At 39.5% G+C, this 21,501-nt stretch overlaps 2 protein-coding genes across 4 annotated transcripts in view; one reads left to right on the plus strand and one right to left on the minus strand.

Annotated features, from left to right (window-relative positions):
• Nucleotides 1-3,873, plus strand: part of pex5la (peroxisomal biogenesis factor 5-like a) — a gene marked incomplete at both ends in the record, with an annotated part of 96,127 nt that extends 92,254 nt beyond the window's left edge. Inside the window, 2 exons of the mRNA XM_083940194.1 lie at nt 1,026-1,183; nt 3,672-3,873. Coding sequence (XP_083796320.1) covers nt 1,026-1,183; nt 3,672-3,873 — 360 coding nt within the window. The remainder of the gene's footprint in view (nt 1-1,025; nt 1,184-3,671) is intronic.
• Nucleotides 3,874-9,283: 5,410 nt separating this feature from the next.
• usp13 (ubiquitin specific peptidase 13) overlaps nt 9,284-21,501 on the minus strand; it is a 33,185-nt gene continuing 20,967 nt past the window's right edge. For all 3 annotated transcript variants that reach the window (XM_083940613.1, XM_083940612.1, XM_083940611.1), the window contains exons 16-21: nt 18,844-18,867; nt 18,287-18,430; nt 16,177-16,346; nt 14,276-14,465; nt 12,716-12,800; nt 9,284-12,066 (exon numbers count right to left, since the gene is read on the minus strand). In XM_083940613.1, the coding sequence (XP_083796739.1) occupies nt 11,970-12,066; nt 12,716-12,800; nt 14,276-14,465; nt 16,177-16,346; nt 18,287-18,430; nt 18,844-18,867 (710 nt within the window). In that variant the 3' untranslated portion in view covers nt 9,284-11,969. The remainder of the gene's footprint in view (nt 12,067-12,715; nt 12,801-14,275; nt 14,466-16,176; nt 16,347-18,286; nt 18,431-18,843; nt 18,868-21,501) is intronic.

Genomic DNA, 21,501 nt, shown 5'->3' on the forward strand with positions numbered 1-21,501 from the left:
CTCAGAGAGATGGAGCCACACATATCAGGGGAGAGCTCATGCAAACAAATGCAACGGAGCACATCAAACTGTCACAGCAATATGTGGCGCAAGGAGCTGCCAAACATGGCCTCATGAACTTTTGAGTGGCACACATACGCTTTCAGAGTTGAACAATATCTAATGAAGACACACACGCACACATTTACATGGAAAGCTAAAAACAGACAATAAACACACACACACACAAAAAAAAATTACAACCACAAACTTTTCCTCCATCAGTGCATCTCCTTCATGCAAATCAGCCTCTGTCCTCCCAGCACTGTCCCAGGCCGGCAAAGATATAACTCACTGTTAAATCCAACCTCCCGCATTTGACTTGGTAATGTCTGCTCCCCTGCTGGAAAAAATAGCTCTCAACACAAAGGGAGATAATTATGTCTTGCTTCTAGGCTTAGCCAAAGATGAAGGACCCCTCTACTGTAGCAGACCATGACCTCTGTATGTGCCTGTCTACCTGCAGGTGGGAAACGACAGCAAGGACACCCTGTGTTATGTAACTCAGCTCTCCTTAAATTACCCTTGTTAGGTTACTTCATAGCAGGGAGCTGTGTATTGCTCCAAACACTTCCTTTGTGCATAAAAAATTAAACCAAAAAATAAAAACATGATGATGACTCTAGCACTGCTTTGTCATGCTGTCTCTACATATGCAAGGCTGAGTGTTGTGTAACAGCACAGATTATTCAGCTCCATTTCACTCGCACTTTTCTGTTAAACACTCTGTCAGCTGCTTGGTCAGTTCTTTCAGAGTTGGCAAAGCATTTAAGATTTAAAGATAACCGAGGAGATGTTGCTGATGAGTGTTAATCCAGGCTGAGAGGAATTCACCAGTGCGTTTACTAATTAAATACATCCAGAAATATTTATATATACAAGCCACAATATCAAGGCTGACAGCATGTGGAAACACATTTGCAAAACAAATCTTTCATCTTCGCCCTTTGACACTGCTTATCCCTCAACCAACACCACCATTTCAGGACTACTTGTTGTGGAACCGCCTGGGGGCCACACTGGCGAACGGGGACCGGAGTCAGGAAGCAGTGGAGGCTTACACACGAGCCCTAGAGCTGCAACCCGGGTTTATCAGGTCCCGTTACAACCTGGGCATCAGCTGTATTAACCTGGGGGCACACAGGTGAGTGACCTGGGGCTCTTAGTAGAGGGACAAAGCTCCTGTTTGATGTGGTGGAGTAGGATAATTACTTCCAGACAATTAAAGAGAATATATGATCTTGTGGAGATAAACAAACAATAAATAAAACAAACCCAGAAATCCACCTGTCATGCAGCAGGAGCCTATAACCTTTAAACTGTGCAGCAAAACACTAATATTAATATACTAATATTAAAATAAGGGTTGTGATTACCGACATTTTCTCAATTAAGGAATTAAATAAATAGTGAAACATGTAGTCTGTTATATCCTGTAATTACAATCAACTATTCATATTTGTTGATTTGCGAACTTAAAAATGCAATTAGACTCACACTGAAGAGGCTGCAATCAGTGAATGTTTGGCATTTCTGCTTAAAAATGACTTAAACAATACTCTGGTGTTATATATATAATTGATGATTAGGAGACTATCTTGATTTACCATCTAGTGTGAACTGGACTACTGTGAATAACTTAATGTTGAGTGTAAAAAACCCTGTTGACCTTCACATAAAGCCAATTTTTCAGAGAAATAAATATATGAATTGGAAAAATTTAAGAAGGAAATATGCAGCAAACCCAATTCAGCCCATAGCATTTATAATACCCAAACATGAGAATTCATATTCCATAACTAGCTATAACATGACTCATAAGCACCAGCCAAACAACATCCACAAGCCTCCAAGAACAAATACTGCACAAGTAGGCACAACGGTATATGAGCAGGAACAGAGACCAAGACATAGCCAGGTCCGAGCAGTGAAACTAGCATGACAACTGCACAGAAGACATCTTTAACATGTTGGCAAAACACACAAACAAATACTTAGCTTGGTTGAGAGAAGCAGCGATCCTCAGCATCTCAGGGGAGAAGAGTTAATCCTCATGGATGAGTTGTTTCCACCCTGGAGACAGCAAGGACAAGAAAATAACCCTCAGGGTAGAAGCTAGGGTTGAGGCTAACAACTGGAGTGACACTGTTATAAACTTACCTGAAGCGACATGAAGGGGTTTATGAAACCACGTGGAAGCAATGACAGTAACATTTAGGAGTTAGTTTAGAAATGATACATGTGATGAATTGGATGATTAGGACTTTTTTGTGTTTTTATTAAATTTTATATATTTGTATATATATTTTGATTTGATTCTCTCTTGTATCAATACGTTTGTATTTTAATATATATAATATATATATAATTTTAAAATATATAATATATATAATTTTAAAAGTATGATTAGGACTCTCTACTTAAAGGGTAAGTTCACCCAAATAAATATAACAATAAAAAAGTGAACCAAAAGATACATAGGCTATAGACAGGTTTTTTTTTTTTTAATATTGTGGCTGATTGGACCTCTGCTCCAATCACCAATAAGAATGATAAAGGTGTCATTTGCAACCTTGTGAGGCAGACAGATGTCAATCAAACACTGTACACACCCACATAGCCTACTGTCATCCAGCTGGTCACATTAGAAAGTAGCACAGTAACACACATAAGCAGTGCTAGAAGCTTGGTGATGGGACGAGGGACCTACCTACAAGACTAGTGGGGAACTACTGTAACTGCCAAGCTAATCGTTTACACACTAGCTAGACAGAAACATGACATCTCTCCATTAATGCACGTATATAGGACCAGTTGGTGCATGTGTGTATTTTGGGCCTGTGTTTATTTTTAACATAAAAAATAAAAAACAGTTTAAAGTGAAGTTCCCATTGCAGAACTAATAAAGACATGCTTTCTTTCTTTCTAGTCAGTCGCAATAGCTTTCTGAACTAGCACTGTTCCTGGGGTCATCCCCATGTTCCCCGGGTCCTAGAAAAGGGTCCTGTGTTCCCCTGTCGCATAAGCCTCTGCCTTCACAGATTTAATTCAGCATTTTGTTAGGGCCAGAGGTTACGGTTAGGTTTAGGGTGAGGGTCAGGGTTAGGGGGTAGTGTTAGGGTGTACATCAGCCTATTTGCTGTGGAATTCGGCACTGATTCTTGAACAGTCCGGGAAACATCAGACCCTTTTTTTTTAAAACACAGGACCCGGGGAACATAGGTAAACTCCCCTGTTACTTAACATGCTAAATTAGCATGGTAGCTAACAGGACAATAGGTTCACATAGCTTTTAAATACACTTTGCTGTCTCCTGACCTAAGAGTAGGTGGTGGGATAAAAGTAGATAGTTCATTAATAGTTCATCTGTCTTGGACTTTCCATCATTCCAGTTCTCCGTCACTTTAAAGGCCAGCACTTTCAAAAGAAAAAATGTCATAGCTGCACTTCGGTTCTCCCCCATGAGCATATGCACTGATTGCTGGTGTGACCAGGTCATAAGAGGATGTCTAATTGGTCCTAGCAAGTTTAATCAAATGTTTGGGTGTTCAGGGCCTCAGCGGCAAAAGTTTGTACAACCCATACAGCATGCCCTTAAAGCAAACTGATTCATATTATTGTTGCTTCCCCAGAGAGGCGGCCAGTAACTTCCTGACTGCCTTAAGTCTTCAGAGGAAAAGTCGGAGTCGGCAGCAGTCCCACCAGGTGATGTCTGGAAATATCTGGGCTGCTCTGAGGATAGCTTTATCCATGATGGACCAGCCTGAACTCTTTCAGGCTGCAAACATTGGTGACCTGGATCTCCTCATGCGGGCATTTAACCTAGACATTTGAGGAATGGGAAGGTAGTGACAATAGCATCTCCCCCTTCACTTACTCTTCAATTTCTACCCAACAGCCAAAAGCCCAAAGTGCACACATCAGAGAGGATCGGATCTGATGTTAGAGACAATAGTGTGTTTTTTTATGCACGTCGAAATTAACTACAGTCGTCAAAGTTGTCATGTTTTCTAGCCCCACGTACCTTGGAGCAGTTCTGAGGACAGGATCTTCCAAGTGCTTGAAGTGGCTGCTTTGTGATGGATTTGCACTGCAATTTGTGATTTCCCTGAAGAGCACAAGGACGGGCAAAGATTGTACTGAGCAATGCCTTAGAGGACACGTCAATTAAAAACTGACTCATCCAGTGGAACAGAGCTGAGCCAGGAGAGACAGGCAGACAGTTTGAGAATTTCACACAGGAACCCTCACATGCTGTTTGTAGAGAAAAGAGGAGGTTTTGAGAAGGAAAAGTCAAAATAAATGATTCGTTATCGAATTACTTTCAAAGACTCAAGACTGCCTCGCCCTCGTGGAGGATGGATTTTGTGAGCAAATTATAAAGACTGCACCATATGACCTGGAGCTCCAGGTACTCTTGCTGGCTTGTTTTCATCCCCTTTCAATCGAGAATAATGGCACTGCATGAATAAGCATTTTCATAAACAGATTCTTGTTTAAAATTAACATGCATTTTTAGAAGTTTTCCCTTTGCACTTCAGACAAACAGTTAACTTCCTCAACCCAAGTGGAATGTGCGAGCCAGGTTGTAAAGCCTTACTTAAACGCATGCAGACAAAAATATTTATTTATACTATTTTTATGGCAACACAAAACCACTAAGCCATTTCTGACTGGTTTTTGATTTATTTAAACACCTGCCAACTTTCTGAACTTGAAAGCTTTCTGCCCCGTTCATTTTTTTTGTTTTGTTTGTTGTTGTTTTGGCTCCTAGCTTTTCTTTGTTCCTTTTATGCTGACTGATTGGAGAAATATACACAAAAGCTGGGAGACATTGATCTATAAAAACCTCCATAGTGTGGAAACTTTCAAACTTTCTCATATGAATAAAAATGTTTACGGGTCTATAAATATCTCTTTCATCTTCTGGGATGGCTTTAGTAGCCCTCACATTTGATGTACGCGTCAGACTCTCATTCCCCAACTGTATTCATTTAAATACAGTATAGTACAGTAAAGTATAATGACATTACAGATAATAGATGTGTAGCTGCAAGCCAAGACCTCAGATAGCTCGGGGTATTTTCTCATGCATTCATTTGTATCTTCCCTCCCACAGGCAGTGAAGCTCATACATTTAATTAAATCAGTCCGCCTCAGCCATCATGCATAATTTAAATATTTATGTAAGCTTGGGCAGAATGCTATTTGTTTTACCATCTGCAAACTTCAATTCACATAATAAAAAAATGTCATCGTGCATCCAAAAAACACATACATACAACATACAATGATTGTAAGGAGCCAGTATTCCAGATAAGTCCCTTGCATCACCACAGAAGCAAAGATTTTCAGAAGGCCTTTTTTTTGCTAGTTTGAAAGTCACTCTGTGAGGTGAGCATCACGTTCCTCGCCTCGCAACAAAGTAAATAATAGACAGTCTGCTATTCTGTATAACACAGTACCTTGGTGTTTAAGAGGCGTGTCCACAGTGGGTGTTTGTCGTAAAAAGTAGGGTTTTCTTCTCAGATCCTATGCAAAAGGTCATGTTTTATGTTGCCATTCTGAACTGTCAGTTTGTACCCGTCTGCCTCGTTAAACCAAACGGAAATTGTGATTCTGTGCTTTGAAAAAACGCTATCAGGGGAAACCAGGGACCAGTACGGGACCCATTCATCTTCCCAACTGTACAGCTTTGGTGTCATGGTCTGTATGAGAAGAAGTGTTTCATTAGGAAGCTGGGGGAGAATAAAAGAACTGTTCCTTTCAGGAGAGAAACAGCAGTTATCAGGTCAGTGATTCTGACAAGAACAAATACACAAGAAGTGTAGCCTTCATGTTTTATAACCCTGCTGTGTAGCGATATGAGATCACTCTAGTCACGGATGTACATCAAGCTTTGCTAACAGATATATGTTTTATTTCCCAAGCCACCGCATCTTTTCTCTTTGTAAAACTCACCTTAGATGCACTTTGAGAAGAAAACAAATTTTTAAGTGCACAACAAGCAAACTGTAACTGTTGTCCAACCACTTACATTAATATGTTATCCACTCAAACACAACAAGTATGAGACCATAGAAATTTCTATGCATGATACAGATGGCTAGCTACTGCAGTAAGATACTATAAAAATGTTGGCAGAGAGTCTCTGTGGCCAGCCATGATGTTTAATAGATCAAAGAGATTGAGGAGCCCAGTGAGACACAGCGCATATGTGCATGCCACTAACAATCTGCATCAGCGGGGGGGCTGACAGTGGACTGCACAATGGCAAAGTCAAAGAGGCCAAAGCAGAAGTGGATTCACAAATGTATTCAGAGATTGGCAGTGTAGGTTTTTCTTTCTTTTTTTTTTACATGAATAATGTGGTTGATATTCAGTAGTCCACCACTGTTGATTATTTCATTAATATAACATTACTAAATTAGTTGTTTTCAGCCACGCTAGCAGCACTGCTTTACAGATGGAAATGTCAGTCTATCTGCCCAAGACTTTGGTACAGCCTGAAATTTCTCCGCAGCTGTTGATGGATTGCCTTGACATTTGGTTTAAAAATGTATGGTTACCAGGTGAAGACTATTACTGACTTTGGTGATCCTCTGACTTTTCCTCAAGCACCACCAACAGTAAAATATCTGAACCATTGAATGGATCCCCTTGAAATTTGGTAGAAATATTCCTGCCACCCTCAACTTTTTCATCTAGCATTACCACCATCAAGGTTTCAATTTGTCCAATACTTTGGTTTATGGCCAAAAACCTATAATATTCGCATCAGCCTTGGCTGTAATTTGTGTTTACAGATAGCAAATGCTAGCATACTCATACCTAACCTTTAGATGGTGAAAATGATAAACAGTATACCTGCTAAACATCTGCATGTTAGCATCGTCATTGTGAGCACCACTGGCTGTAGACTCTTTTGCTTGCATCTATGTTACAGCTGCACAGCTACATTTAGCCCATTTTAGAGGGCTTCCGCTAAACATCTGTGTCAGCCAAGTGTTGGCTTCTGTTGACATCAACCTCTATACGGTGTATGCGCCAACGCTGCTGGCTGCTGGGCCAGCATGCTGAGCACTGTCCCCATGGGTGTTTCATTTGTATCAGATCAAAGTGTCAGCACGGCCAAAACATGCTTTCACCCACTTTTCTTTCCGTTAAACATACACCCAATCTCCAGTAGTTCCCTGAGAGATTGTTGAGAGACGGGGGAGTTATTCTTCAGGCCAGTATCCCTCCATTTTTGAATATGAACACATATTCTGTCCCAGGTTCTCCCAGCTGTCTTTTGTGTCAACAGTCAACTGTAGAAACTCAAAACCTGATGTCTGGCAAGTTCCGATTTCCAAATCAAATGTAGTTTTCTTATGAGGTTGTAGACCATCGCTTTTTTTGCATTTCGAGATACTGTAGTTGTGTTAAATATGAGAAACTTATTTTTTTAAAGAAACTTTAAATTGCTGGCTTAACATCTCATCTTCTACTGTGTGCATTGTGAGAAAGGATGCCTGGGGACAGTTTACTTTTTTGTAGAACTTACCGACTGTACCTTCTCAGGTGAACTGACCTAGCTATACGCATGCTCCTGAGGAACAGATCGAGGCTGATCGCATGCCAGATCCGCTACATTTATTATTTTTTAAATGCTATTTTCATCTGTATGCATGAAATAAATGGAAGTGTTTTTTTTTTTTTTGCTCCAAATAATGTAGAAAGATGAAATATATCATGCGGTTTCCTTGCAATATTTCTACAATGCACTTTTAAAATCTGCAACCTTGACAAAAGTGATGTATATATTCAGTATATATTCTACAAGGAGGCTTTTTCTTGCATATTACAAGTGAGTGTGCATGGCTCGGCAAGAGAAACAAGTGTGAGGCGTAACACACTTCATCTCTTCCGAATACATCGATTCTTGAGCTTGAATACTGGTACATTGCTACAACTGACTAATCATAGTTATATTCTCAAGACATTTTGTAATTATGGCTTCTACACATTATGAATTTACTGGTAACATTTTTCAGTAACCCCAGCCAATAGAGCTATCTAACAGCATCTGCTTTTTAGTGTTAAAACTTGATCACACTTCAACTTCATAAATTGTCACTCTCACATTCATAGAGCTACTGTAAACTATTAATAGTTATGTACAGCATTAGCATTACATCTTCACTAGTTTTGGTTACACAAGTAAACAGATGTGGAGTTTAATGTCTCTTTAAAAAACATTTTAATCAATATGTTCAGTATTAAAATAGCTAAAACTACTAAAAAGCTTGGCTTAAATGCTTTATATATGGAGACCCAAAGTGTTACAATAACAGATAAATAAGGTATTATTAAATAATCAATTAATAATAAAAATATATATATACGGTAAATATACATATATACACATATTTGTCATGCATTTTCAGACAAGACAGTGTTTTGCAGGTAATTTATATTTTCTTGTAACCAGTTATGTAATTGGCTGTCCACTCAACGCCACAGCCAATCACATGACTGGCTCTTACCTGTTCTTTATTGACAGACATGACACTCATTGGGGAAAATGGTGTTGTGAAATAAAGACAGACTGAAAAATATAAAATACAACTACTATTACTCCCTACAGCAGGCAAGAAAATATTCGAGATTATTTAAGACTTTAGTAAATTATATTTAAGACTTTTTAACATCTTCTATTTTCTGAGGAAATTGAGTTCAATGCTTTTTAAGACTTTTCAAGACCTGCAGATGCTTTGTATTTATTTATCCAATGTTGAACACCTTGTTTCTCTATATTTATAAAGCATTTTTTATTGCTTTATGTGTTTTTGTCTGCATTAAATATCAAGTTTTCACACCGTCATTGATTGGGGTTCACAAAGGTTATCAGTACATGTATACGTTTCTTTCCTTACTCCTTTAATTCAACATGTGTACAAAGGCAGTTGGTTCTGCTTTATTTATCGATGCATCAGACTTATGAAGAAAATATTTTGATGAATGAACTTAGAAATTATATACTTTATATACAGTATGAATTGCTTATTGAAACACCTACTATAATGGATATTACTCTCCCTGTATACTCACAAGGAAAGCATTAGCACCTTTGAAACATACAATATGAAAGTAATCTTTTAAAATAAACTGTTGTTATATATTCTATGCTCTTGTGTCTTTATTTTCCTTAAAGAAAACACTTGAATCGCAGCGTACTGTTCATTCTCAAAGAAGCAAAGTCTCAACAAATGTGTAGTTTATTTAATTATCCAACAACGAAGTAAACAGTGCCACTGAGTATACTGTCATGACTCTATTCACAAACACCTAAGCCACATTTGGATAAACGTATACATTACAAAAGTCAACTTAAAATAATTCCTTCAGGAAAATCTATGTAATGAAAACTACAGAATTGGCACAAACTTGTTTGCAATAAGGCAACAGAGTAAAAACAAGTGAAGAACCTTTTTTTGACATTTAGTTAAATCAAAAAGAGAATACAACTCACAAAAGTACAATTGTACAATCCAAATGACTAAATGTCAATGTCTAGTGCACATGCTGAGAGTAAAAAAGCCTTTTTGTGACAAATTGAACCTTTTTAACAACGCAGAGAAAAAAGAATGGAAGAGAACGAGCTAGAGAGAAAGCTGAAACGAAAACCCCGATAGCGTAATCACGAGGATGGGACGGGGCGAACAAAAGGTGCAGAGAAATAAAATGAATTGCACAGAATATCTGAAGACACTTATGACTAAACATCATTGAGCAAAACGACAAGTTTATCACCCATTCGCTGATGATGAGGAGCAGAAACATTGAATACAGACCAGCGTTTGACAGGATACATTTGGTTTCTGACAGAATCACTTTCTACAGGAAGAATGGCAGAAACACAAGACTTGCATAGAGAGACCTTTGCGAATACGCCGCTGCAGCAGTTGATCAAGTAGTATCTGATGAAGACGAGAGGTCGAGATATAATCGGTTTCGCTCTAGGCACAGGGCTGTTAAAGGGGAGCAGCGCTGAAATTCAAATTTATTCTGCAAAATGAATGTCTATCCAAAAGCCAACATAAAGACTTTTTCATCCTAAAGGAAAGACAGTCGTATGACTCTCTTAGAAAGCATTACCTGAGATTGTTGAAAGATATTTCTAAAGGAAAATCTTATTCCTAGACTACCTTCCACAGGTTTTGATCAGATTTGCAGTAAAATATGTCTCCTTTTGTTTCTTTCAACCCCCTTAGAAAATGCCATTTTATTGTTATACGATTGTCACTCAGTTGACATTTGCAGAATATTGTAACATTCGGAAAGTCTATTTTCAGCAGGACTCCCCTTTAAAATATGCACCCAAAAGTGCACCATTGAGTGAAAGGCAGTTTCACCGCATGCCAAAGTCACTTCCTGGAATTAAGCGCTTGTGTCACTGACAATATATCAACACTTTGTAATATTACTCTGCCCTTTTGATTTGCAACAGATAAAACATGATTCAGTAAGAGGCTGCAATTTCACAAATATTTTACATACAACCATTTAATATCTACGTTTCATCTGTCCGGCACGTTATGAACATACTGAGCATATAAATGAGAAGAGTACAAAGGTTGGTAGGTTATTCCAGCATGAGGTTATTTATAGTGCCTACAGCAAACGGGCCAGTTGTATGTTCACTGCGAGTATTAAAGCTGAACAGGAGGTTTTGGATGCAGTGAGCACCATAAAGTTATACATTCCAGGTCACCTTTTATCATACAGTAGGTTCAAGAGTAGATTTGGTTGCATATATTGCTTTACACATGAAAACGAATCTGATGCATAAATGAATTAGGAAGGAAAACGTTCATCTTACTGTAACTTTTGGGTCTGTCTGAATCTGTAGCTGAAGCTGAGAGTTTTGCTGACTATGAAAATATCTTGCAATTTTGGCGAGGTAAATAATGGAATAAGTTCACTGCGCTTATGATTTGATTGCAATGTCAGGATAAGCACAGTGTTGCTTATATTAGAAAACAATGAATGGCAATACAGCCAAGTCAAGGATTTATAGGATCAGCAGTACTGAAGTTGAAATTTGAGGTATTACATTCAATTGCTTATAGCAGGCGAATAATAGTCCACTTTAACTACATTCGCTGCAAAATATCAACTTGGTTTAGTCAAAAAGTGCTTCCAGGGAAGGAAAATACTTCTATCTTGATAACTAAGCCGGATTACCTCTCCAGGTAGAACGGCAGCATGTCTGAGCCATATTTCAACCAACTCAACAAACTGTTCATGGCCTCCTTAGCGCTCTCCTTCAGTCTGACCATAGAGTATGTTGGTAATTTCTCTCTGTGTCCACCAAAAACATTTTAATTCTAAATGCTATTTCAATTTCCTGGGGATGAAAAACATTCTTTCACTCAGTTCATTTCAAAGTCAAATGCAAAGCCACCAGCAGCAGTCATTTCTTGTTTGTTGTTGCCGTTTCAGAGCATTTCAGGGCTGGCGGTGAAGCAATTTTAATATACATTTATAAAATGTACCACTTTGAAAATACTGGCACAGTAGCTGAAGGCATAGAGGAGGAACAATGAGATCTGATATGTAACATTATTTTGTGTACAGAAGTGATAACTGCACACGTCCCTCTGCCCCTACCTTATCAGGAAAATGTATTTTCTTAAACATAAACACTGAGATACACATTTAAAGCAGAACATAACACAAATGCACAAAAAGCACATTGCTTTCCTTCTCTGACCACATTTCCTGGTTGCTCCTGAATGACATCACGGTAAGGCGAGCAGCTGGTCTGAGAGGTTATTTCCATCGTTTTCACTGCGGCTGTTATTAAAGTTGTCTGCCAGTCTCCGAGGTGAAAGACTGCGGTTCTTTGAAAGGTTGCACGGTGGAAGTGGGGCGCTAACTTCAGTCTAACTGCTAGACAGTCGGTGGTAAAAGTAGATGTAGCCCAAGTCTTTTGGAGGTCTTTCTGACAAACAAACTTTGTGGTCGTTGTATATCACCCACCTACAGGAAGAAAGAACATTTGTGGAAAAAATGTTTTTTACAGTGTGAAAGGTTTTCAAAGTGTCACAGAGGAGGACGGAGGAAATGAGGCAATTTATTTCTTCCAGTCAGTCTTAAAACAAAACGACTGTTCCTGCAATTTCTATAAATTCATTTTCAGACTTCTGGTGGCAAATGCTTTAACAGATAATAATTGAACTTCTTTAGAAAGCCCCAGTATGCAGAAATGTTCAAATACACCATTTTTAAATAAACAAAAATAACAAATTTGTACAGCATGAGAAAAACTGCATGTTTCTTGCCTCAAATTGTGTGGGATTATCATAGCTTCCTGTAAAGGGGGATTCATGGGTACTCAAAACTAATTTTATTGAGATATCTTGAGATGAGAGGTCAAGGGACAAGCATGACATGGTTGGTACCAATAGATTCCTTAGATCATCTGGTTTCATGTGATACCAACTTACACTCTACACAAACTGAACGCTCTACAGTCTCTGAAGGACAAAAAGTCATCAGGCTGTCGGCTGGCCATCGACACATTAAGAGGTTAATGTGACTACCAAAAAAATCCCTAATAACAATATGCTGTCCGTTTTTACCACAATGAACTGAATGAATATAAAGCAAAGTAAAGTATGCAACTCACCTTCCCTCCTTTTTGATGTGACAAACATAATGTCCAGACATTGTGGATGCTCCCATGTGACTGATGAAGGCAAACAGCTCATATCCTGAAAAAGGAATATCAGCTTCAGAAGGACATATAAACACCAGGCATGCATCAGCATACGTGCTTTGGCTATAGGGACCCCTTTCAAAGCCTCCACACAGGTGATGTAGTGAGATAAAAGGGCAGTTGCTGATGGCAATGCCTTTATGTTACAGATCAAGCACAGCATAAAAAATTATCAAAAAGATAAAACATACAGCTATATTTATAGATTATACAATATTTTACAGCTTCATTTAAAATATATATATATATTTATACAGTATATATGTACATATATTTATATATTTAATCTTTTGTTCCTGCTGCAAGAGTGGTTACCAACGTGACCAGTAAACAGGGTCAGAATATGCTTCTGTATAAACGAATAGTGGAGATAGTCAATTAAAAATGAATAAAAGCAAGAATTTTTGCATTGCTGATGGAATTTTATAATTTTCACCCACAATTGTGTGTGATAGTTTAAACACCATTCAGAGACATGCATAAGGCAGGGCTAAAGTTACCCCAGCAAAAGCCTAAATGCCCCCTTTGGCTGCGCTGACCCTGTGGAGGAAATCAAGTTTTATTTTCGCTGTTGTGCAGTGGCAGGTCTTCTGAGATGCAAAAGGTGGCAGCTGCCTCAGAAAATCTGCCACCCCTTTTTCACACACACACACACACACACACACACACACACACACACACACACACACACACACACACACACACACACACACACACACACACACACACACACACACACACACACACACACACACACACACACACACACACACACACACACACACACACACACACACACACACACACACACACACACACACACACACACACACACACACACACACACACACACACACTCATACCTTAAATCAAACGACAACTATTCTGTATTTCTCACTTAGAGGAAGAGCGGTGTATCACTGATCAGCTAATCACCGGTGCTCTAAACTCATTCAGAGTGATACCTTACCTCTGGAGTCTCGTAAATCCCTCTCGGGCCTTTTGTTTTGTAATGGAAACACGGCGAGTGAAGGTGGGCGTGCCCTGAAACAAGGGCGTGCCCTGAAACTTTCTGGGAGGCCACTCTATAGGGCTAGTGGAAACACGCCTATAGACTCTAAAAAAAATACTGGTTGGACGTTTACAATAAGAAACAAACAAACAGCCTTGTCACAGTGTGGAGCCAGGAGCCGCGACAGAACACAGGGTTTTATGGCAGACCGTTTTCACTAAGCTGTCTTGTAAATGAACATAATAATATGCTAAACTCTTCTGCCTGATCTCTACACCAAGCTTACTCTCAGTTTGATTCCACCAACAGAGGTTGCTAAAAGTAAACCTCTCATTACTTGATGTACCTTTAAATACGGACCAGTAACAATATACTCACAGACAGGCTGCAATAACAAATAAACTCAAGATCGATGCACCAGCTACAATCAGTGAAATCAGTCATGCAGAGTCACTCACGTCCTGGTCCGTCTTTGACCCGCGGGCCCGACGCGTCTCTGTCTGGGGAGAGTGTGGAGTCACTGTGTGAGTTGGCGTTGGAGAAAGTATTGTCATTTGGCTCTGTGTCGGCCATGTCTGAAAGGGCATCACTCTCCTCCTCCTCTGGGTGGGTGAAGATCCAGTCCAGTGCTCGTTCAAGGTTATTGTTCTGAAAGAACGTTTCAAGTTTACTATGGAAGTTCATTGTCATTAAAAACCAGAATACCTCTAATATATCAGTACTGAAGGGCATTTTTGTCGCTTTCAGATATTTGAGTTTGGATAAATCGCTTTTAGCCAGTTAAGAAATCCTTTACATTTGGTGTTTTGAACATGTACCGTAGGGTGCCACCGCCCTTTACTAGGAAAATCCTCCTTTCTGATGCATAATGGGATGAAAGACAACCGTAGTAATAGGAAATATTGGCACATAGAAGACACATGGCGAACAGATACAATGTACATGAGGACAAGATCTGGGCTGAGGATAAAAGCAAATCTCTCTCAATCCCTTACTGTATCTTCTAGGTTCCTAAAAAAAAAAGGCAATGCTGAACATGAGAAATCATTTTTTAGTGTGTGCTAAATTCCCCCTGGGGATGTTGGCTTTTAATCCAAAATAGAGGTGTGATTCCTGGAGAATGTCCACCTGCTTTTTCTGTCCCTCTCAGTCAAGTCGCTGAGGTTGAAAAAAAAAAGTTCCTCCTCCTAATTTTGGACTAATAATAAACCGAGCCATGAGACCCCTCTCTGCTTCACACCTCCATCCCCCTCATGAGGAATATGTGCTCATTTTTTTAAGTTCAACAGCATCATGGATGGCAGGGAGTTTGGTGGTATTGGGGATGATAAACAAGGAAGCCTGATGTCTATTTCTGTGCCTTAATAACAGTCCACTGTGCTATTTTTGCTGAGGGGGCAGTCTGAAATATGAAACATGAGAATCTGGGGCCATTTCAAAAACAGGGGAGATAATGAGTTTGCTGCAGCTGCATTTCCTCTCATCCAAACACATAAAAAAATGGATACTTTGGTACTGTGCATTAAAAATAATTCTGCATTATGATGATAAAATGGCTCGCAGTATCTTTGAGGCAGATTCTGTTCGGTCTGAATGCTGCTGAGACTATTTGTAAACACCATGTAGAGCAGGCATCTTTAATCACACCGACATGTAAGACCTTTTAAATCTGTAGTTGCAAACAAGTAGGTCAGCCAAGCCCATTTATGAGCGACAGTACTTGCCCTCTCTTAGCCCTCTTTTCAAACAACACCTAACTTCATGCCAAACCTCCAGCCTTGTCATGAGCTGGTGACACTTTTGTTTCTATTGACCAGGACAGTCTTCCTTTTTTCTGTGATGCCAATCGCTCGTTGCTGAGGTGTTTTTGCACTTATCAAACTGTGTGGGTGGTTCTTTATCCTCAGATTTTCTCCTGACTTTTTTTTCCCCATGTAACTCTTTATTGTCTCTGTGGGTTACAGACGAAGGACTAACGCCGTCTCACTCTCTGGAGGTGGTGATGTTTCCATTGTCAGCTCAGTCACGGTGACCATTGCTGCACACAAAAGCTCCCCTTCCTTTTCAGGTCATTCAAAACAAATCACTGTTACCACAATACAGCAGCAGAGGATTTTTAAACCTGAGGTTTAAAAACTTACAGTAGCAAGTGTAGAAACTCTTAAACTGAGGTTGATGAACAACAAACTACTCTTTATTACAAATGTTGAGGACTGACACTCGTTTGAAATAGCTGTCAGAAACAAATTATTAGAAGAAAAAAGATGCATTAAAGGAGGCACGATGCCAGCTATGGGAAAAAAAGATTTATTATTATTATGCAAAGTGAAAACATGAACAGAGTGGGCAGAAGACTGACCGTGGCTTTGAGTGCCTGGATGCTGTGTGTGCGGGGGAAGCCCATTGAAGTGAGGATGGCGATGCTCTCCTCAGGGGGCGAGTTGCCCAGCGGGGTGCCGCCCATGGGGCTGTCGCTGGTGGAGGGAACAGGATCCATCATGGAGGGCAGAGCGAGAGGTTCTGCAAAGTCTGAGAAAAAGAGAGAAGTAGAGAGGGGGGGGGGGGGGGGGGGGGATAATGAGATGCTGTAACTCTTTAACGCATTTATTTTAAACCAAGTCTATGAAAAATATTTGTGTTAGCGGTGAAAGTTAGTAGACTCTAGACATCTTTTTACTGTTTGTGTTTTGTTGGCAATAAGTTACGTTTGAAGTGCAGTTTCATCAAGAGAGTTGTTTTTTACCTCACCACTTTAATTTTGGGGAAGTTCATCAATATGATCCATGATCTAGCGTGTATTTTTAAGTCACAAAATATCTGTAAAAGGTGAAACACAGATCTCTGATATTACTGTGTTGGAAAACTGCATATAATAAAATAAATTCAGGAAACATTATCTACATTTGAATACTGAAAAACAGTAAACATTCATAGCATCTGCAATGAACTGCAATGCTTTGTGCCCTTTCAACAGATTCAAATGGGAGTTAAGTGACCCTCAACCCAGGAACAAGGACACTCATGCTGTAATTACTTGACTGGTGGTCATAAACAGAGCTTTCATTACCATCGTTGCCATAAATGAAAATGTGTAACACTTATCTATCTCAGCCTCCTTGTCTTGTGTCCTTTCGATTACCCATAATACAGTTGTTTTTATGCGACAGGAAGAAGGCTTCACTTGCAAGGGTAACGAAAGACTAAAAACTAAACAATTGAACATGTTTTCATGTTAAGTTCAATTATTTCCAAATCATTTAACTTCTGACATAAACGTTGACAGTTTAAGATCTCATCACAGCCTATATTAAAGATATCCATGAAGTTTCTACAGTTTTTACTGTAAATGAGTAGAATATTCTTGCCTTGCTTGCACCGTGCTTTGCTTTCGTATAAGAGGATGTCATTAGTTTAACTTTGCAAAATGCGGCACTCAGGTTCACCTCAATCAAAAAGAAATGCATCTTAAAATTAGGAAAACTTTAGCTTTTAAAGTTGAAGTGATGTTAATAGGATGAAACAAATGTGGGGGAGGAAGAAGGCGAGGAACCTTCGTGAGCAGGCAGGGATGGAGTGTTTTACTGAGGTTATTGAGCCTGAATGCAGACCATTCTGCAGATGCATTAGGCCCATTTAAAAACGAACAGGCAGAGGGGCTGCTCTAATTTCTCTCTGTAGAGGCCCTTTACAGCCAACTGGGGAAATAAAAGTGACACAAGCCAACGCCTCAGGGGAGCGTCTCTTCTACTGAGAGCGTCTAAAAGAGACAAAGTCAGCTCCAACAAAGTTCCAGGTGATAATCTCCCACACACAAACGCAGCGATAAACACCTGCAGTACACAACGGGAAGCAAAGTCTGTGTAATGATGCAAAGACAACTTAACTGGAGATGTGACATATCTCTAAACTTGCCTTGGCTTTGTATAGTTGACGCAGGAATGTTTTTGGCAGGTTGGCCAGTTAACATGAATTGTGGCAACATGGCAAACCTTTCTGAATGATGCTAACAATTGGCTCTAAACTCCGTAGTGATCCTCTGTTTTTATTATATGTGAACACATCAAACTATAATCTACGTTAAACAATGAAGAAACTGTATTTCTTTCTTTCTCTTGTATTGTCATTTCTACATTTTCATTCAATTTTGGCATGTTCAAAAACCAATAAAGTAAAAAAAAAAACTCATCTACTGATTCATAATACATGTTCATATAACATTTCACCGTATAAGCATCCATAAAAGTTATACATTTACTACCAGTCACATTTCTTTGTAATTTTTATTGCTGCTGTTAGTGCTACCATTCACATCATCAGTCATATTTCTATTATCATCATCTTTCAACATGTTAATTCTGTGGTTGCTGTGTTTTTGTGGGTCTCTTTCTCTCTCTCTCTTTCTTGCTACATCTGGGTCTGTTTCTCTCTCCATACATATGTTCACTTTGAACGCAGTGATGTTCTCTTACCAGGCTCCTCCATGTGAGCTATGATCCAATTGAAGGCCATCTCGGGGCCCATGTTGCCTGTGTAGTAGACCGCCTTTCTACAGGCCTCCACCGGAAAACCCATCTCCGCCAGCTGCATTACTGCCGCCTCGTCTATTTCTGGAGCTGGGGACAAGACAAACAGACATTAATAACAAAAACTTAGCAGACGCTGATCCAACACCACTGGTAACCTTCCAACCAAACAGATCCGCGGTGGCTCTCTTTGGGCCTCATTTAACAAAGAGACCAGAAGAGAATCAGCCCGGGGACGTTTCTTTATTATGAGAGAGGATTTATCAAGGAGAGAAATGAGTCTGGCTGAGACAGGCAGAGCCACATGGAAAAGTAAAGTTTGTCTGGAAGTAGAGAGCAGCTGCAGCACCTGCTCGAGTGCATGTAGTCAGAGGTTTAGCTAAACAGCATTCATCATCATTGCTTGGTTCCCAAAATACATTTTCCAAGGCTATAACTTATAAAAACGTTGCACATCTATATACATATTACTAAGACCTGTAAAAGAGAAATTAAATACTCACAGTCTGTGGAGCCCATGGAGTTATCTGAAAGAGGAGAAGAAATACAAGGAGATCAAACACTATCAACTTTTTTAAAGTTAGTCGCAGCTTTAGTTTCATTGTCTTGCTCACCCAATTAACCATGAGCTTCCACGCTCTCTTTCCTATTATGAATGAATTTCAAAAACTATAAAACAGATCATGGTTCCTTTGAAATACTTGGTGGCTATAGGTCTAACCTTGAAGAAAACCATCAGGTGAGCATATAAACCAAAACACAAATTAATATCTATAAAGGTTTATTTAATAGTTTGTTCTGTGCTGTAGAAACCAAAAAATGGAATCACAAAAAACCATGATACTTTTTTTCCCCCTTCCATTTTCCTAATGGCCTAGAATAACTAAGTGAATGGATGATACACAGACCAATGAGAAATAATGTGATTCCAGCAGCAAACAGGAAAACACATTTGTGCTGTGCTGCTGTGGAATCAATGAGAAGCACTGAAGCCTTTTGGAGTCAGAAGGGGGACCAATGATTAATCACTGCTGAAGCCAGCGGTGGGATAATGGGCCAGCAGTTAATATGCAACTGACAAAACCCATCATATAAACGTGACATAAAAATGCATTGAAAACAGTGCATCATTTCCTCTGACCTCTTTTCATTTCACAGTTTAAACAGCTTGATTTATACACAGGTACTAAATGTTTTAACCTCTCTGAAAGTTCTGAAAGACGTCAACAGGGGAAAAAATAAGAGATTAAAATTACCCTGAAACTTACTACATCCCAAAAAATATTTACACATATTTTTATGCTCTGATCTCACTGTGGCTCTCTACGACAGCTACATAGCTTGCTGCTGTCGGATGAAGATATGCAATGCCAACCCGTTCTCACGCCCATGCCCTCAGCGTCTGATACAGATGCACAATGGAGCAGGTCATGATGTCACCATCCTCGGGAAAAATGAAAAGGCACACCGGGCCTTTTTTTCCCCCTGACCACAACGCTGTGAGTTGACATACTGTAGTAGAAAGAGCGACAAAATCCGTGGAGATAAAGACTACCAAAGTAGTGCGGAGTGGATGGATCGGTCAAACAAACAAAAGTTTTACCCAGGAGGCAGCTATTGTAGTTATTTTAACTTACTAATGTCACATACACAAACTACATAACAAACATACTTATTTTAACCCAAAACACAATATTTTCCTAATCCTAACAAGTAGCTTCCCTGCATGTTGAGAAATAATGCCAGAGCATTAAAAACATGAGACCAAGGGGTCCTGATCAAGCGTTCGTATGTTTCGAGTTGGGAGAGAGATTGTGTTGGCAATGCTGCCTAAGGTAGTTTCAGATCTAACGTGTGACCGTCTGAAGAGTTTAAAGTTGGTAGTACATTCTTCCAAGAAGCCAATTTCATGTCATTTGAGATATGAGGTAGGTACAGCACATCACGTTCAGTTCTGAAATATTAAGGCGTACTCAGACAAACATGTTTCCCCAGAAGCAGCCAGCTAAACGCTTCTGTAAAGCTCTCAGAAAAAAACCTCCTGAGTGTGTAAAGGTGTGAAGCACAGCAAAGGCTACCTGCTGATGTAACTGTGTCTTTGCAGACTGGACCCCTTTTTGTGTTTGAATTTGGAGCTTGAGATGGAACAGAACACTTTGTGCTTCATGCCTGCTAAAATATTAAGGAGCACACTGATAACTTGATGTAGCTCAACTTTGCAAACAACGGAAGGGGGGGGATAGAGGAAGGATAATTACAATCACAGAGGAGACAAACAAAGACAGCCAAAGGTTTTTAGGAAGAGAGGCAGACAAAGTGCACTACATTTAAATATCACTAAGCAAACACAGCTCCGTGCAAAGTAACAACAAAACTGTTTAGTGCTCTAAAACACACACTCGCTGACTTTCTAGTAGGTTATTTCCAGAGCCCAGGGAAGTGTATTACAGGGGGATCTCATAAAATCATTATAACTTATTAAGCTTAGCCACACTGTGAGCACAACAACTTTTCAGTAATTGATTGAGCATGCCTTTCCTGTGGGATTCCATTCAATATGCCCTTAAGAGAAAACTTGGGCGGCTTTGAGCAGTACATCATATTAGAGACAATTTCACGGATCATTTGTCTCTGTCACAAAAATACCCTCCTGAAAGGGATGTTAGGTAGCAGCATTGGAACAACACACATCTGAGTTAGTTCTCAAAGCAACACTGTATTCCACCTCAGAACAATCTGATACATACTGCCTTATATATACGGTGAAGGTGTTTTAGTATTCTGTGCACTCATGTGTTTAATGAGAGTGGTTACAATTTGTTTGGCTGGGTGAAAAAAAAGTGCTTGGAGAAAACAATGCCCTTTAAAATTAATGAAAGGACTCTGAAATTGAACATGAAGGCCAGAAATGCCCCCAGTAGTAGTCACACATGATTACCAAATATATCCCTGTGGGACACTGTAGGTGAGTCATGGCAGCTTGTGAGCAGGGGATCCATCTAAGTGAATTCTGGGCTAGAAAAATGGAGCACTGCCTAATCTGACAACAGCCGAATATGTTTTTTTGCAAATATGCAGTAGAAATGAAAAAGAGTACAAAATGTCACATTGAAAGGTCCCATGTGATCCTAATTTCCTTACTGTTTCTACTAAAAATCTTT

Source organism: Echiichthys vipera, assembly GCF_963691815.1.
Source record: "Echiichthys vipera genome assembly, chromosome: 3".
Lineage (NCBI taxonomy): Eukaryota > Metazoa > Chordata > Actinopteri > Perciformes > Trachinidae > Echiichthys > Echiichthys vipera.